At 47.1% G+C, this 19,306-nt stretch overlaps 1 protein-coding gene across 7 annotated transcripts in view; it reads right to left on the reverse strand.

Annotated features, from left to right (window-relative positions):
* Nucleotides 1-2,189: 2,189 nt before the first annotated feature.
* The window catches only part of EVA1C (eva-1 homolog C), an 80,380-nt gene continuing 63,263 nt past the window's right edge, over nt 2,190-19,306 (reverse strand). For 4 of the 7 annotated variants that reach the window (XM_074360645.1, XM_010956591.3, XM_074360635.1 and 1 more), the window contains 3 exons: nt 12,702-12,782; nt 11,161-11,250; nt 2,190-2,763 (listed from right to left, as the gene is read on the reverse strand). In XM_074360645.1, coding sequence (XP_074216746.1) covers nt 2,387-2,763; nt 11,161-11,250; nt 12,702-12,782 — 548 coding nt within the window. In that variant the 3' untranslated portion in view covers nt 2,190-2,386. The remainder of the gene's footprint in view (nt 2,764-11,160; nt 11,251-12,701; nt 12,783-19,306) is intronic. The other 3 variants (XM_045517834.2, XM_074360638.1, XM_074360621.1) reach the window with 1 other exon arrangement.

Below are 19,306 nucleotides of genomic sequence, written 5' to 3' on the forward strand. Positions count from 1 at the left end.
GCACTATTCACAATAGCTAATGGCGGAAACAACCAGATGTCTACCAATGGATGAATTAATGCCTGAATGCGGCATGTCAACACAAAGAAATGTGATTCATGGTAAAAAAAAGAGGAAGTACTGATTCCTGCTACAACAGGAATGAACTTGAAGACATTATGCTAAATGAAAGAAGTCACTCACAAAAGACTGCATCCTGTGTGATTCCACTTACATAAACTAACCAGAATAGGAAAACGCATAGAAACTGAAGGCAGAGGCTGGAGGGAGAGGGGCGTGGGCAGTGACTGCTTAATGGGGAGGAGGTTTTATTTTCTGGTGCTGAAAATGTTTTGGAACTAGACAGAAGTGGTGGTCTCACAACATTGTGAATATACTAAAAGCCACTGGACTGTGTGCTTTAAATGGTTAATTCTGCTTCATGTGAATTTCAACTCTAGTGTCAATTAAAAATTTGTGTCTCCCCAAAACTCATGTTAAACCCTAACACTCAATGTGATGGTATTTGGAGGCGGGGCCTTTGGGAGGTGGTTAGGTCATGAGGGTGGAGCCTTCATGGATAAGGTTAATACCCTTTTATAAGGATAAGGAGGAGACCCCACAGTGCTCCCAGGCCCCTCTGCCATGTGGGGATGACCAACTATGAACCAGGAATCCAGGCTCTCACCAGATACTGAATTTGCTGGCCCCTTGATCTTGGACTTCCTAGCCTCCAAAACTGTAAGAAATAAATTTCTGTTGTTTTTAAGTCACACAGTCTATGGTATTTTTGTTATAGCAGCTCAAATGAACTAAGACACACTGAATTCACAAAAAACAAACAAAACTGCAGCCCTTCCCCAATCTGGGCAGCAGGGCTGGTTGACAAGAGACAGACTGTTTCCTCTACACCCACCCTCCTCTCTGTTCCTCGGATGGGCCCTTCACCCCCAGGATCTGGGAACTGAAAGAAATGCCTTCTGTCGTAAGTGTTATCTCTCGGGTTCCTGAGGGAACAGCTAGTATTTCCTGATCACCTGGTGACTGTGTTGGCTCCAGCACTGTGCACCATGTAACTTGGCCCCAATACTTCATCTGTCAGCCTTCAGTTTCCTCATTTACATATGCCTGCTTGCACAGTTGATGTGATAAAGCAGAGAGACCTCGTTGAGAGTAGGCATATGAGATAGATATAACACCATCATTTTTATGCTTTAAGCCCCACTGGGACAAGACAGAAAAAAAAAATCTTATTGTCCGTCATAATTATAAGCCTCCTGTCCACCAGGGGGAGCCTTTTAAAGGAAACCATCACCAGTTCTTTCACCAGGAATCTGTTTCCTTAACTCCTTTTTCTTCTGCTCCTTCATGGACCCCTCCCTCTAATATGGTAGGACACTTTTTTTTTTTTTTTTTTGGCAATAATTTGAATGGTAACTCCACTTGCTCTTTGCCCACAGGACTGCTGGGGAATCTGGTTGATTGTTTTTACCACTAGAAGGTCTGCAGTTTTAAACTCTAAGCCAGGAGTCAGCCAGCTTTTTCTGTACAGGTCAAGAGAGTAAATATTTTAGGCTTTTCAAAACCATACTATATTTACAAAATCAAGTGGCAGGCCAAATCCAGCCTACTAACTATCTTTGTACAGACCATGAGCTAAGAATGGCTTTTACATTTTTAAATAATTGATTAAAAAAAAAAAGAGGAATATGTGACATTCTTATGAATGTGAAACAATTTCAAATTACAGTTTCCATAAATAAAGTTATTGAAACACAGCCATGTTCATTCATTACGAAGTAGTGGCTGCTTGTCTGAGCTACAGTGGCAGAGGTGAGTAGTTGTGGCAGAGGTTATATGACTTGCAATGCCTAAAATATTTATTATCTTTCCCTTAAAAATTTTTTGCCAACCACTTCTCTAAACAAATTATGTTAGTGATTAAAATCTACCACCAGTGAACACGTAGTGACTGAACTCATACTTGCCATCCTGAATATTAGTATAATTCTTTTGTGGATAGATAAGGATCTCCTGTTTACTCATCTATAAAATGAGAATGACAGCACTATATCACAAAGCCGTCCTGAGCATTCAATGACTTAATACATGAAAGCAGTTAGAACGGTGCCTGGTCTTCTAAGTGCTCAATAAATGTGAACTCTGTTAGCCCATAGACATGAATTTAAATAAATCCAGAAAACAAAGACTTCTTCCCTCCTAATTTATTTTGAAATGTGCTGTAAACAGTTTGAAATGTCCCTTTAAGAGCTTTCTGGCTTCCCCAGTATTGGATGACATGACAAATTCTCCTTCATAGAAGGTACAAGTGAAACAGAACCGGAGGGGCATTTTGGATCTCCTTCCCTCTTCAGGAAGTGTGGTAGCATCAAGATGCGTCTAGTTTTCAGTAGAACTGGCTCATGTTTCTTGGGAGTGAAGTGTCCAAACCACTGTTCATCCATATTTCCTGGATGATTTGCTCCCTGCGCTCAATCCGTTCTGCCAGCTCTGCAGCCTCTATAGAACTGTAGACAGGATATGTAGTCCTACAGAATCCTGACCGTTCCCCTGGAAAATCAGAGTCAGAGGAGTCCTCCTCCCCGTCTTCATCCTGGCTGTCCTCCTCGGCCTTGTCACTTCCTGGCACCAGGTGCTCCCTCGCCAGCTGCAGCTCCCGGAAGTCCTTGGTGCAGGACACTCTGAAGACCAAGGCACATAACGTGAGTGCCAGCCCGATGCAGACACTGGACATGAACAGCAGGGCGGCTCTCTCAGGGTGGGCTGTGGGGAAAAGAAAACATATCAGGACCTGGAGGAACTGTCAGTCTTCATAAGGCCAGAGTCCCATAGAAACAGGTAAGTGCCCAGGCAGGCGGTTAATGTAGAATGCCAGCCCTGGAGAGCATCTTTGAGACCATCCACACCTAACTGATCATATGCCTCCACTAATTAAAAAAAAAAAAGGTTTGGAGCGTATATAGTCAATATATGTATATTTATAAGAGGACACATAGCAGAGGAGTAGAGGGACTGAGAGGCAGACCCCCGTATTCAAATACAGATTTGCCACTTACTAGTTGTGTGTAACCTCCCTGTGTCTCAGTTCCCTCATCTGTAAAATGGAGCTAAAAGCCCCTCTCTTTTCATTTCTGTGAAGCTCTCAGAGCACTCAATGACACATAGTAAATGTTCAATAAACTGTTAGCTATTATTAACAGTAGTAAATTTTGAAAAATTAATTTATATGTAAAGTATACATACAAATGTAAGAACTAATATAGTAAATGTTACAAAGCGTAATTTCTTTTAGATTAAAAAATAAATATAGATACAGGTTCTGGTAGTTCTTTCTACATCCAAATCATTGTATAATAATAATAGAAATAGAACTAATGCTAATTTGTACTATGGAATCTGGTCTAAAGCCTTACATATGGCTAATTGTTACACTAACCCGATGTGGAAAGGACTATTACTCTTCAGTTGTGTACCCCTTGTGGAGTTAGTACTCCCATTTTGGGAAGTAATGATCCAGCTAATGCCCTCATAATGTAGATCAGGAGTTGACAGATTTTTCCTGTAAAGGATCAGATAATACATATTTTAAGGCTTTGTGGGCCACACAATGTGTGTTGAAGACTATTCAACTGTGCTGTTGTAACATGAAAGCAGCCACAGATGATACAGGTGTGGCAGTGTTCTAATAAAACTTTATTTACAAAATCAGCCAGGGGGCCATACTTTGTGGATCCCTGATATAGAGGCTCAAGCTGAGGCCCAGAAGGGGAGCTACTGTCCAGCTCAGTTGGCCTCTTTAGGTGGCGTCAGGATGGGAACCCAGGTCTGGAGATTCAAGCTGCTAACGTGCATGGAGAACCACTGGCATTTGCTCCAAATTCTCAACACAACCATCCTCCTCCAGGCACACAGCCTCCCGTCTCACTACACTCGAATACTGCAGACTGCTATCTTTGCTGCTGCGTCTGTCCTTCCCCAGAGGTGCAGACTGGAGGTTCAGAACTCGAGGGTTGTTAAGTTTCCCGTCAAGGGATCCAGCCACTGTGATCTGACGGGAGAGATCTAAGTGGGACACGTTATCTTCTTGAAACTTGAAACTTCCCCATTCGGCTTCCTTCACTCACAGCTCAAGTCACTGGCGGAGTCACTGGACTCAAATGTCCTTTGCTGCCATTGGCCCTGCAAGCACAATCTCATCACTCCCTTTAAGACATAGAAGTCTAAGCTCAAAATTGATTTTGGCTGGGGGAAGGGCAGTGAGCTGCGTCTGTAGTGCTGTTAATAACAATGTATTTTTTCCTAATGGTCATGATATTTTGAAGATGTGGTCAAATACAGACACATATCCTTTGTGCTATGTTCATTTCTGGGAGTGGTGGTAGAATGGGGGTTGGGAGACACTGGCATTTGGGGCACAGTCATTAAACCATAATACACAAAATGATGCTAAGACCCGAGGCCCTGATCTGATGGGGTAAATCCTTTCTCCTTCTCCCCTGCACATCAAAGCCTCTGCCAGGAGTGGACTCCTCACTCCCGACCTCACTCTCACCTTCCTTTTCCTTTCCATCCTTCTCCTTTCCTGTCTTGCTGCGTCCTATCCCCACCCACCCAAGCCTCCCAGCCACTGTCCTCTCCAGTCCCTTCTGTTCTCATGCTACTCTGATGTGGGCTTTCAACTCAGCCACAATTCATCCCCTCCTTCTCCTGGGAAAGCATAAGCCTTGAACCCCATCCCAGCATGCTTGGTTGGGGCCATCATTTCTTGCAGTGCCTGTAAGGAGTGCTGTGGATGGGGAAACTGAGTCCCACCCTTTTGTAACCTTTTCCAGACATCCCAGTTGAGGGAAAGGTCAGCTCCAGGCAGAAAGAATCCTGTGCTGGTCAAGCTTCTGGGAAACAATGACCACCCACAGTCCTCTCCTCTCCTCGTCCCAGAAGCCATCATTCCCAGCGGTGGTGTCGCAGGCAAACGAGGTGCTCAGGCCAGGACAGAGGAGGGGCCAAGGTCTCGCTCCACCCCCAGACAGGTGGGTAACTGCGGGCTAATTACTGTCCTTCTCTCTCTCCCTCTCTCTCCCTTCCTGTCCCTGTTTCTTCTTAAGGTCTCCAGGCAGACGGAATCAAAAGAATCATAATTCCCAGGATGCAACATGTTCCCTTTGTCAGTCAATGCGTGGCCTTCCTTTATGTTTATTTATTTGATTAATTACTTGAAATTCTGTAATCAGTACCTGCTCTGTGAATAAGCCCCCCCCTCCCAAAATGGGAGCTCGGGCTTTGACAATACCTGTGTCTACCCTGTGGGTTCCCCTCTCCCCTGCCCCACCTCCCCCATCAAGGTAACCAACACCTGAATTCCACGGTCATTCCTTCCCTGCTTGCCCTTTTATATAGTTTATTGCATCTCTGTGTATTCCTAAAAACTTTATGAAAAGGGTGTAACACTACAGATACAGTTTGGCGCTTGGCATTTGTTTTGTTTTTTACTTAACGTCATATTGCCGCATGCTGTTCTGTTGTCTTGACCATAGTTTATTCACTCACTCGCCTGCTGGTGGGCATCTGGGTTGCTGTGGGGTTTCTGCTCTTTTGTAGCCGTGCTCATTCCTGTAACTGTAGCTGGTGGACAAGGGCAAGGGTTTCTCTCGGGTCCTGCCCTGGGAGGGATTTGGAAGAGCTGTAAGGTATGTCCATTTGGGGAAATACTGCCAAAGTGGTTTCCAAAGTGGTTGCACCGAGTGACGAATCCTGGGAATCCTCAGCTTCTCCGGCACCAGCTACGGACAGGCTTCTTGTTCATTCCCCACCACATGGGAATCAAATTGCATTTCACTATGGCTTGATTTGTATTTCCCTGATCCCCAGTTATGCGTACATCTCTTCAGATGCTCACCCATTCCCTCTTCTCAAAATGCTGCCTCATGTCGTGGTCCCACTTTTTTAAACTGGGTTTTTTGTGCTTTCCCTCTTACATATAAAGAATATATATATGTATATATGTAATTGAATCACTATGCTATACACCAGAAACTAACACAACATTGTAAATCAACTATACTTCAATTAAAAAAAACCCTGCACACTTAAAAAATCAGAAAAAAGAATATATATAGGAACTATATATATATAGGAACTATATATATTCTTTTTTTATTGACATATAGTCCATTTACAATGTTGTGTCAATTTCTGGTGTGCAGCATAATGTTTCAGTCATACATGTACATACATATATTCCTTTTCATATTCTTTTTCATTATGGGTTACTATAAGAGATTGAATATAGCTCCCTGGGCTATACAGTAAAAACTTGTTATTTTATATATAGTAGTTACAGAGGAACATGTTTCTATATATTCTTGATAATAATCATTTGACAGCACATATACTGTGAATATCTCCTGGTGACTGGCTTGTATTTTCATGTTCACAAAGGTGTCCTTGGAGCTAGTGAATTTATCTAGAAAACAGGAATGATAAAACTTCTTCCCTGCCTCCAGTTGGTCCCCTCTCTCCTCTCTTCCCTTCTCATCCATCTTTCCCACTGTAGCCATTGTAATCTTTTTTAAAAATGCACAGCAGATCACATTACTGCCCTACTTAAAACCTATAAATGGTCCCCCTCCTTCTGTAAGAAAAAATCGAATCCTGACTACCGCCAATGATGCTTACTAGGGCCTGGCCTGTTCAAACACCCTCTCCAAGTTCAAATCCCAAGACCCACCCTCTGCTCTCTGCTTTCCTGCCCATCGGCCTCTCTCCAGCCCTCATGGGGCCAGACAGCTTCACACATCTGTGCTTTTGCGCGTGCTGTTCCTTCTGCCTGGAATGTTCTGTCTCCCCTTTTCATCCAGCCCTCTGTGTCCCCAGCCCCAGTCTGGACCAGGTCCCCAGTCATTAGGTCTCATAGCCTCTCGAATATCACTCTGTTGCTGTGTTTGTCCTTTATTGCCCCATAGAAGGCAAGTTCCATGAAAGCTGGGGCCAAACTGCCTTGTTCTTCACCAAATCCCCAGTGTCCGGTGCATAGCAGGGGTGACACAGTCATCCGCTGAGTGCGTGATGGGAGGGGTCCTAGGTCTACAGCACTAGGCTTGGAGCCCTGTGTAGGGGGCTCCATCGTGTTAGCTGCCTTTCTTCCTCTCCCTCTGTTCCTAGGGAGTAAGGGTCTGAATTCTATTTCCAGGAGAGCTTCTCAACCATCAGATCCTCAGTGTCTCTTGGCTCAGGTAAGCCTCCTGCCCAGTGATCACTCTCCAGGCCACGTTTACAACAAGTCTGCTGAGATCCTGCCATCTTAGCAAGCCCATTGGAAACGAGGCTTCCAAGTCACCTGAACCAACTAGTTTGAAGTCGCAGAACCACCAGATGTTGCTTAGATGGAGCCCTGGCAGGGAGCTGGCCCAGCTCCTCCTGTTTCAGCCCCTTTTTGTGTCCAAAGCTGCCACTTGGCTGGAACCCCAAGCTCGGGCCAGCGCTCCCTCCACGGCCCCAGGCTTTACACTAAGGGCAATAATTGGACCACTTTAGGCTTTTGTGACCTCTTTTCCTAGTACAGACTCTAGACAAATAAAGGCATTAGTCTCCTTATTAAACAGAATCTTCACACTGTGCTCCTGTTGGTATGAGTCTCGTTTTAGCCTCGGTTCATTCCAGGCTCAAGTGAATGCTGTGCATTTCATCAGCTGCAGCAAGCCCTCGGGACTCTCCCAGTGGCGGCCCGTGGCCTCTTAGGTGCCTGGACCCTCAGATCTGAAGCCAACACAAGCTCCAGCTCAAACTTATAAGACACCGAGAGGCCAGGGCGAGGGTTCCACCCGTGGGGCCCTGCTACTGTCGGGTGAAAGCACAAAGCGTATGGGGCCTGGTCTGACAGCACTCAGGGATGTGATAATAACTTTCTGTCGTGGAAGCCAAGATTGGAGGCCGTGGGAACACTTCAGAGTCCACACCTATGTGACAAGGTGATGCTGATTTCCAGTCGTCCTCCCTGACAGGGGATCATGTAACTCCAACTTTGGAACGTGTTATTATGCTTCTGTTTTGATGTGGGTTTGTCTGATATCCCGGAGTCCCTTTCATCTGGAACAATGATACCTTCCCAACTCAGGAGATGTGCTGCTTTCGCACCCGTGCACCCTGGGAGTCCACAGAGAGCTCTGCCGGAGGCTGAAGACACACACAGCCCCAGCCCAAGGCAGGGACAGAAACATTAGGCCACGGAGGGCGCGCAGTGACACACCAGCTAGGTGGGATGGCAGACATCAAGTCCCGAGCAAGTCCATCTACAGAAGTCTCCTTCCGCACAAGCTGCAGGGGTGCGATGTCTGAGCAGCTAACAAACTGCCTTCCCCAAGCCTCCAGCACACACACACACACACACATACACACATGTACGCACGCACGCTCCTTTCCATTTCCCTAATTTCAGAAATCTTCTATGAGCTTCAGACCATGATCTAAATTCAAGAATGAATTCAAGGAGTGGGTCTCTATTATTGACAGGAGGGTACATTCAAAAGCTCCTAAGAAGACATTTCACAGACCACTTAAATGGCCCAAAGAGAAATCATTTATCCAGGACCCTTGGACATTTTCGTGTCTGTTCTGCCAGCCTCTGTGTCTCGCCTTCCTGGGACAAGCCCCTCAGCTCTGTTTCTAGTCTTCTTGTCCCCTATGTGCACTTGGCTGCACTAATGCAGCAAAGCTACCTGCAGCCTGACCTGGGGAAACACGCTTTTGGATTCGCTCAATCTACTGTTTATTTGGCTGATTTTGCCAGAATCTTCCCAGCTCACTTTTGACTGCTCTGGCCGAGGCCTCTCCTGTAGAAAGGCCTCCTCCCCTGGGTGGATGCCCAGGGACCCCAGTCCGGTCTTCAGATCACATCCCTACGTGGGGATGAGGATGCGTCTGAGAGTTGGCTGGGGCGATGCTTTCTAGCGACCATGAGGGTGGTGCTCGTGTTGAGATGGCTCAGCCTGGCATCCTGCCCTTCACTGCAGTGGGCTGACCTGCTGGGAGACGAGGAGCAGTGGGCTGGGGACCACATCCAGAGTGACCACCCACTTCTAGTAGTGACTCCATTTCACTAATACCTGACAGTGTGTTCAGAGCCTCTTTCCTTTGACGTGAAATTCAGGCTTGGTCGTGCCTTGCTGAGATGAATGTGTCTAAACATCCCTCAATAAAACCAAATAACCCATTGAGTCCTTTTATTTCTTTAAAATTGAATACCTATAAATAGCAAATGTGGGGTGACAATCAGCTGCAGGATGGCTCATGACACCAGAGGATTCACCATCCAGTCACTTATTAAGTCCTTAATAAGTGCCAGCTCTGTCCCAGGCACCGGAAAATGACAATGACTAAGATGACAAACATCTGCCCTTGAGATGCTTAATGTCTAGCAGAGACATGGGCACTTAACCAGTAAATCTCTCCAACGACTTCTGGGAGTGATGAACGTGTAGAAGGACAGACAAGGATGGAGCGAAGTTAACTGGGATCACTCCAGCTCGTGAGGTTTCCATCTTTCAAAATTCTGCAGGGTATCCTCTCTTGGAGAAGCTGAGTCTGAACCCTGCCTTGCCACTGGCCACTCGGTATCTTCAAGCAAATAGCTCAGCTCCTCTGAGCCTTGGCTTCCCTGTGTGCAGAATAAGGGATCCCAGTCCCTCTCTCACAGTCATTGCTATGGTCTGAATTGTGTCTCCCCAAACTCATGTGTTGAAGCCTTTACCCACAATGTGACTGTATGTGGAGACAGAACCTATAAGGATGTAATTGAGGTTAAATGGGGACATACAGGTGGGGCCCTGATCCAATAGGATTGGTGTCCTTACAAGAAGAGACACCAAGAACTCTCTTTCTCTCTTGCTCTCCCTGCTGTGTGATGACTCAGGTCTACCAGCCATGAAGAGAGCTCTCACTAGAAACCAAACCCACTGGCACCTTGATCATGGCTTTCCAGCCTGGAAGAAAATTAATTTCTGTTGTTTAAGCCACTCAATCCATGGTATCTTGTTATGGCCGCCTGAGCTGACCAGGGCGGTAGTTGACGGGAGCTGACGTGGCCCGGAACGGCCGCAGCACAGTGAGCAGCCTCCTCATTGTGCCCTGCGTGCGGTGTTCTCATGGTGTCTTTCCCCAAGGGGCTCTCCAGGCACTTGGAAATACAGGGATACTTTCGACAATAAAAATTGTTACATCTCTTAACTTCGATAATTATTGGGAGCAGCAAGAAATGGAAATGGGAGGGTGGTTAGAAAAGAGAAGATTCTCAGAGAAGATTCTCAGCAACCACACCACAGCCACACAAGAGGGATGCTGGCAGAGGACCCCGACACTGTTCCACCTCCTGTGCTGAGATGTTTCCTCAGGCCTTTATTTTCCTCTGAGGAAGGCTCACCCCAAACAGCCCCGCTTCAGCAGGCCTTGAGTAAGGAATGCTGCCATGCATCATATTACCATGTATTTGACAAAAGGCCTCAGAGCTTTTGGCTCCCTGAGCAGAGCCAGGCAGGCATTGCCGAAACTTGCAGAGGCAATATTCCAAAATACAGTCTGTCCAGAGTTGAGCGGAGAGGCTGGTGAGGAGGGATGGCAGGCACCCTGCTCGCTGACGAGCAATCTTGCCTCCCCTACTTAAGGAGGGCCGAGTCTGATTGATCCTCGAGGCTAAGATTATCAAGGGAAACCTTGGCAACCGACAGACGTAACATCGGTGACTCAGAAAGGGGCTCTGCCTTCGCAGGGCATGACCTGTTTTATTCACTAAGTCAGCTTTTGGCTCAATTTTCTTCCAGCCAAGGGTGGAATTCAATAATCTGATGCCCTTCCCAAATTTTAGAGCTGGAAAGTGCATTCCTCTGGTTCCTACTCCGCAAAGCAGAAAATTCCCAGGCAGCCCAGCTCCTATGTCGCGTGACTTTTGCGTCTGCTACCTTCCTATGTGGTTCTCTTGTTGGTCGCCCTGTGGGAACTGTGCCTGAATTCAGGGGCCTCTGTGTTCTGGATTGTAGAAGATAGCAGCTGCTGTGTCAAACTCAAAGTCATTTTTCTTTAGCTATCCAAGTGTTATAACTAAACAGATCATTTGTGTGAAGACTTCAGCAAATCCATGAGCATCTAGGAAGGTTCAGTTCACTGACCTACCTCTAATGTAGGCAAATGCCGCCAGGGAGTGGCTGACAATAACTCCATCCTTCCTCAGAACCCTCGGTTCACTTGGGTCAAAGTTTATACCTGTTTCACACACAAAAAAATGCAAGACTGATTAACTCCAGCTGTTCACAGTATGCATTTTGTTCCTAACCCAGGACTGCGACGACAAATAAAAAGTCATAGAAATCCAATAAGTGGGCTTCTAACTAAATTACAGAGGACTAAGCCAGGAAGAGCATTTGGTAAGCAGGCTCTGAAAATATCAAGTGATAAAAGAGATTTAGAAATTCTAAAATGTGTTGGTTCCAACTTCAGGTACCACTTACCTTCTCTACTGCAGAAGGGAGCACATTTGTTCTCCCATCCTAAAGGCAACGGCATTCATCATGCCTCTGGGAGATTTAACAGTGTCCTACATAACCGCAGCTGGCCGCAGCTGGTAAGAAGGCCTTGGATTATGCAGGGAGGCTGTGTTGGGCTACATTTTTGGAAATGACAGCAAAATGCAGGGCAGATCTGGTTTCAGTTGCCTGGTTAAGCTGCCATGATGGGGCTCTGTGGACCCCTGGGAATGTCAGAGCTCTCAGGCCTCTGGGCAGAGGGTCGGGGATATTCATAGGATCGAGGTGGGAGCCCTGTTAAAAGGAGCAGTGGGGCTGGGAGATGCAGAGCCTGGGGGAGAGCTGGAGGAGCACCATGAGGAGAGTGTAGGATATTAATACTGGTTATCTTTAAGCTTGTTCTAAAGTTTTATTTTGGGGGGGGGATTAGGTTTATTTATTTTAATTTCTTTTTAATGGAGGTACTGGGGATTGAACCCAGGACCTTGTGCGTGCTAAGCATGTGCTCTACCACTGAGCTATACCCACTCCCCTATCCCTAAGCTTTGAGACTAGGGGAGAGTTGTTTCCTGGTGCTTTCCTCCATGTTCCACATCAAGCACACTTTTCTACTTAGTGGGACGAGACCTCATAAATCTAATTAAACTAACACCAGATCAACTCTCAACCCGCAACGCGCAATCTCTTAGACAGAATGTCTTGAAGGCCTCTGTAGTTCCTATCAGGAGCCCTAAGGGTCTGAATTCCACTCTAGATTTGATAAGAAAACCAAAACGTTCATCTCCTTATTTACACAAGTCCCGTGAAAACCTCAGGAAGATGGTGATATGTATGTGGATGGAGGCCCGCGGGCCCAGCCTGGGTCTGGCCCACTCAGGTCCCCAATGGGACTGTGTTTCCATCATATGATCCAGGAACCCCAGATTTATTTCTGAGCAGATCTCTCTTTTTCTTTTAGGAAACAAGAGAGGGAGTGGAAGGAGGATTTATCCTACTTATCATTTAAAACACGAAACAAAATGTTGGCCACCATCTGCAACCATCTGCCACAGCACCACCACCCTCGGCGCTGGCAGCTCCCACACCTCCTGATGTCCCCTTCCATCCCGGCCCGTGTGCACCCACCTGCGCTCACATGGGCTGTTTACCCCTACTTAAAGGAAAATGCTGGGAGTAAGCCATAAAAATTACCATATTCACCATCTTTCTGCTTCAAAGTCGGTTTTAGATTGGCAACGGCTGGATCAATCGCTGAGAGGATGTTCTTGGGGACTAAAAACCAAAAAGAAACACTGTAAATACTTTATACGCTTAATGTATCTTTAAAATGCAATGCAGGTAAGATTAAAAGAAATCAGTTTTCAAATCAGTACATAAATCACTCACTCTGCTTGTCAGATTCACTCATACACAGACACCAGCGGTACCCACGTGATCATCAAATGTTCCAGAAGGGTTAAATTTTAGGCCTCTTTTGCAGTATTAAAAAACCAAAATGAGGGCAAATAAACAAGATATGGTAGATCTATGCAACAGAATAATATTTAGAAATAAAAAGGAATGAAGTACAACCATCCCCCGGGATCCTCAGGGGACTGATTCCAGGACCCCTGGGGATATTAAAATCCATGGATGCTTTAGTCCCTCATATAAAATGACGTATGACTTGCACATAACCTATGCACATCCTCTGGTATGCTTTAAATCATCTCTAGATTACTGATAATACCTAATACAATGTAAATGCTGTGTAAATAGTTGTCAGTGTGCGGCAAATTCAAGTTTTGCTTTTTTGAATTTTCTGGAATTTTTTTTTTTTTTTTTAATATTTTCAATGCGTGGTGGGTTGAATCCATGGATGCGGGACCCGCAGGCACGGAGGGCGGACTGTGCTAGTACACGCTACAACGTGGATGCCCCTCAAAAACATTACACTGCGGGAAGGAAGCCAGACACAAAAGACCATCTATGGTACGATTCCATTCATATGAAATCTCCAGAAGAGGTAAATTTACAGAGACAGAAAGTAAATGAGTGGTTACCGAGGACAGGGATGGGAATGGGGACTGACTGCAAACCGGCAGGAGGGGACTTTGGGGGATCATGGAAATGCTTTAACACTGGAGTGTGGTGTGCAGCTGTGGGGCTCTCTCAGTGTACCAGAAATCACTGAATTGTTTTTACTGAAAACGGGAGAATTTTAAGGTATGTAAATCACACCGCAATAATGCTGTTAACTTTGAACATGAACTTCTCTGAGATACAGTGAAACCAAATGAGTGCAACCCCCTCAGAACCCACCTCTGACCTCTCCCAGCTGCAGCTCTGCTTTCTGTCCACAGCGCTCTAACTCATTGCTTCTATAATAAGCCTGCAGAGAATTCTAGGGCTCCGTGCTAGAATGAACCTCTCAGTACTATTAAACAAAACAAAACAAAACATCGGAAAGATGAGGAGAGAGGGCGGTGTAACAGACACTTTTGGAAGGTGGTTAAAGATTCTACTGAACTGACCTTAAGAATAAGCCATCAGGATCTCAAAGACCCCCCCCCCCACCATCCCAGGCAAAGCAGACAAGATGGGAGCAGGAGCCAAATGGGGGGAAAAGCGAGAATTCTGAAGACCCAGTGCCCTGCAGCCGGCTGGGAGGAGGGAGAGGAAACCAAATGTTTTTGCTGCAGAAAACTGCTTATTTTTGTTTGTTCTTTAGCTCAGCTGGTATCTGGGAGAAGTGGCAACAGGAAATAGAAGTGAAGCCAATACAAACCCTGCAAGTTCAAGTGTACTGATTTTTGAAACAGAGCTGGTAAGACATCTTCAGCGGCAAGAAAATCTCATTTCCTTTCTCATAGTGCTTCACTGAAGACTTTTGGGGATGTCCCAGGATCAGCAACCAAGAGGACACTCCTAAATTGTGAATTTTCCCCATGCAGGAGGCCCTGGCGCCTTTGTGGTCATCAGCAGCGGGGGTCAATTTCCAGGGCCGCCGGTGACGGTGGTGGAGGCAGCGGAAGCTGTCCAGGGCCCCCCAGGAATGCCCTCTGGGACCTGCTGATCCTGGGACACCGGCAGTGCCCCAGAGAGCTGAGCTGTGGGGCCCCAAGATGCTTTCTGATGAGACAGCCTCTCCATCACTTCTGCACCCTGAGAAGGACTCCCTTGGTTCCTCAGCGGGAGTAAGTCCTCTCTGCCAGGAGGGGCACTTCCTTCTCACATTCATCTCTTGGCTTGTTCTCAAGATACGGCCCCGAGGAGAGCTGGGCTCTTGGCAAGTGCCAGAGGCTTGACAGCGCGAGAAAGAGGAATTGCTCAGAGAGGAAGGGCATTGCAGGATGAACTTGGCAGAATAAAACATTAAATTGCCCGTGTACGATACAGGCTCGTGTCAGGGAACTTGCCCATTTACTACGTGAAAATGGCTCTGATAGAGGGAGAATCTTTCAGGACCTTTGAAATCACAACAGGTGTCAACACACCTGTCAGATTCTCGTAGCTGCTGTTTCAATGTGATTCAGAATGAAGCCGGGGACTGGGTGTGATTTATTACTGCCTCTCAAGACCACCCCTCTCCACCTGAGGTACATTTGTGAGGACACTAGCAAACCATTTTTCGCAGAGTGCCTGCCACATGCCAACCCTGTGCTTTTAAAGGGTGTTTAGAGGGTGCCTCTTGTGTAGTCCTCATAGTGACCCCATGAAGATGCGTATCATTCCCATCCCTGCAGATGGGAAAACTAAGGCTCAGAGATGGACCAGCTACAAAGGTAAAAGGCAAAGCTTCAACTCCTGGTCTCGCTCACGCATGCCCTGGCTCTTTTCTGTGATGCTGTACTGTCCGTGGGACGCTCAGCCCCTGGGAACTGGACAGAGGATTATTTTAAAGGATTATAAAGGTGGCAAAGTGGTTCCCAACCAGACAGTCCCTCTTAAGTCTGTTAGGTGAAACCAGAGATGACCAGAGATTCAAATGGGCTTGAATGGCTCACTAAATTTAGGTAGGGCCCCTTCCAGAATTTTTTTTTTTTTTTTTGCTGAATAAATCTATGTCAAGCTTGGATGAGGGCAAACTTTAAGAAAGAAGCCTCAGGGGGAGGGTATAGCTCAGTGGCAGAGTGTTTGCTTAGCAGGCACGAGGTTCTGGGTTCAATCCCTAGTACCTCCACAAAAAAAAAAAAAAAAAAAATCCAAGAAAGAAGCCTCCACAGGTTGAACTTAGGGCCCAAAATAATTTTTCATATCTGGGACAAAAAAAGATCTCAGCTTTACTATTTCCCTCAATAGGTACCCAGATTGCACGAGCACCTCCGAATCCTGTCACCCCTCCATCCTGCCTGTCCCAAACCTGCACCACGTATTCCTCCATCCCCAGGGCTTGCACCTCCTATTCTACCTGTCCCCAAATCCTGGCACACTCAGCCCTCATGTCCCGCTATCCCAGCACCTAGGGAGAAGAGGTACCCAAATCCAGGTGCCACCATCCTTCTTGTCTCCAAATCCTGGCACCCATCACTTTTACCCCCAGATTCTGTTACCAGCATCCCTCCTGCTCCCAAATCCTGGCATCCATCTGCCTGCCCATCTCCTGGGAGGAGCTGCGGGCCCCAGGCTGAGATCCACACATTTCCCGTCCCTCTCAGGAACTGTCAGAAGCTGTGCCTCTGTCTTCGTGACCCTCAGGGACCAGTGGCCGTGGCTCCTGGGGAGAAGCCCTCCCTGCAGAGGTGAGGGGGAGAGCTGGCCAAGTTCTCCAGGTCTGCCTCCTCCTATTAGGAGGTAAGTCTAAAATCTATCCTGTCGAAGAAGTATGGCTAATAATGAAACTTGGATAAAAAACTGAGAGAGAAAACCTTATCTAGCCATGCATTAAAGAAGAGTGCTGGAGCGAGGCAGCTCCCTGACCAGTTAATGACCAAGTGCTCTGCGCTTCCAGTGGTTTGACTTCGGCCACATGAAGATACCCTGCCTACAGCTCTAAAAGCAAAAGGCCCACAGCTCGAAACATTCCCTGAGAGCACACAAAGATGCTGAAATTATCCGTCCAGCCTAAAAGCTGTGTGGTAGGGAGAGGTAGGATTAAAAGAAGCTATAAAATAGGGAAGAGTGTTCCTATTAAAATGCGAATTGCTTCTGTCCCCTGAGAAAACCCTCCAATGGCTCCTCGCTGTCCTTATGCACCAGCCAAGCGTTAATCTCCCATCCCACAAGGTCCGTCCAGTCCTGCTCCTGCGCTCACCTCCCAGCCTTCACCTGCCCTTCACCTTGCTGACTCCTACACATCCGGTCTCATTTCCCTCAGGCGGCACCTCCCCTAGGAAGCCCTCCTGGTCTCCCAAGTCACCAGGGCCTGAAATTCACATTCGATCCTACAGCCCATGAGGGCAGGAACCCTAGTGCCCACTGATGCACCCTCCCCCTACCCAAGGGGTGAAGTGTCTCCTGGCTAGGCACCCAGGATTGCCGGGCAGGACAGCAAAGCCTGGATGGACACTGCAGTTAGAAGCAGGGCATTGGAAGAGATTTCTATTTGGGGTGGATCTTCCCTGAACCTTTTGTGTAAGAGCATCCTGACTTGGGTTGGGGGCTGCCTGGGCCCCTCTCTGACAGCCATGTTCATAATCACATCATGTAGTCTCTGATCTAGGTGGATCACAGCGGGGGCTACCTGACCCCGGCTCAGCCAATTAAATATCTTTCTATCAGAAATTGCGGATTAAGGTTGCCAGACTACCAGTCTTCATATTGTTAGAACATAAAAATCTGACATAGGAATCACTCAGGCTGTGCAGATAGCGGTATGCCATCCAGCCCAGGCTCAGCGGAAGGCGGTCTGCAGGGGAGGGAGAGAGACAGAGACAGAGACGGAGAGAGACAGAGAGAGAGGACTAGGAAGCAGAGAAGAGAGACGCGAGGGATGGCTGCCACCCCCTTGGAGTTTCTGGCTTCAGCCCCATCCTGAGACCTTGCTTTCCTGCGCTAGCTTCTGAAGATGGTCTTAGGCTGCCTCTGAATTACCTTTTGGCTTAAACCAGCTAAAACTGGTTTCTTCACTCGTATCCAAAGAGTCTCAAGTAAGACAGATTTGCTTAGAAATTAATTCCTGACATCCTCTGTTTTTGTATCAACTTCCACATTAACTGAAATAATTTTTTTAAGTATAAAATCTTTAATGCCCATTTGGTGATCTAAAAGATAATGCAGACATTGCAAATCCTCTGTTAATGATTCCGGTTTCACAGTGAAGAGCCATCTGTCAGGGGAGAAATACTTGTAAAATGTCAAACACTTAGAAGGTGATTAGAAGGAGTCTGTTTGGACACTAAGTCACCTCCTAGTGAGAGTCACTCTCTCCCTTTGGAATAACTCCTGGGGGACCACAGCGATGGTCCATGACAAAGGGGCACTGTCCATGGTTCCACATCTTAAACCAAGATGCAAAGTCCCGTCTTTGACCTCAGCCTCCTGTCCTAAGTGGACTCCCTCCCTCTGCAATCCTCCACACTCATCCAGACCCTCCCATGCTGACCAGTGAGCCTGGAGGGGCCCTCTTCTCTAGGCCGGATCTCGAGCAGCTGGCCTGAAGGAGGGAGCCACGGCCAGGCAGACTAGGGTCCTGGAGCATTTTGACTGCTAAGCTCCCCCAGGCCCTCAACACTCTCAGCGCCGTTGCTGCTGATCTTTCTGAAGTCAGTCTGCCCTCCGGCCCTCACAGCCCCTACTTCCTGTCTTCTCTCATCTCCTCAAACCCCTCCCGCTCCCCGTTCTCAGCGCTGGTGACCTCATCTCACACTTATTTTGAGAATCTTGCAATAGGAACACGAAGCCCTCCCTCCACCCATTCCCAGAGCCTCTTCCCCCTGTTAAGACAAGGGACACACCCTTCCTGCCCTTGTCACCTTCTTTGGACCCCAATCTGTACAACTGGCCAGATGTCTTTAGCATCTTGAATGTCTTCCTACTTCCCCAAGCCTCTCAAATCCACCCAGTTTTTACCACGTCCTCCGGCACCATTCCGGTCTGAGTCACTGCCTGCTGCTGTCTGACTGGTCTCCGCTTCCACCCAACTCCAGCCCATCGTCCACCCTACAGCCGAGTGGTATTTTAAGAGTCTGAACATCATTACCGAGTGACCCCCCGGACTTAAACCCTGCAGTGGCATCTCCTCCCAGGACCCCGCCGGATCCAGTCCTGGCCCTCCTGTATCACCCCACGCTACCTGCCTCCTCACCCACTCCTCTCCTCTCTCCCAATTTGGTTTACACAGGCGTCAGGTTCTTCTTATGATGCCCTTGGCTCTCCCTTTGCTTCTACACTTATTTAAAAAAAAAAAACAAAAACCAGTCCACATGTCAGGATTACCAACCAGATATCCACAGCACCCTGAGAGAGCAATTAATACCTGATTTTTTTAAAGGTAGCTTCATAAAATTGGAATCAAATGAACCAGGAATTCCATTTTATTATTTGAAGATACTGGGAGAACAGAGTTGTGCCATCACGTGCCATATTTAATGGTTGTAGGTAAGCATCTGACCTGCTGGCTCGACCCTGGGGGTCTGTAGATGAAACGGCTCTTGGCAGCATAGAGAATTAGTCATGTTAGGGCCTAAACACAGGACTGAAAGCTTAGCTTGCAGCCAAACAATACTCAGTGAACTTGCATCACATAAATTGCACACCCATAAATCTTACAGCCTCCTAAGAACCCAGATTAAAATCCTTCTTCTCAGGGACATGGATTTGATCCCATTTGCTGTTTTTTCCTACCCTCCCTGCTTGCCGCCAATCTGATTGCTAAA

This window comes from Camelus bactrianus, chromosome 1 (assembly GCF_048773025.1).
Source record: "Camelus bactrianus isolate YW-2024 breed Bactrian camel chromosome 1, ASM4877302v1, whole genome shotgun sequence".
Classification (NCBI taxonomy): Eukaryota; Metazoa; Chordata; class Mammalia; order Artiodactyla; family Camelidae; genus Camelus; species Camelus bactrianus.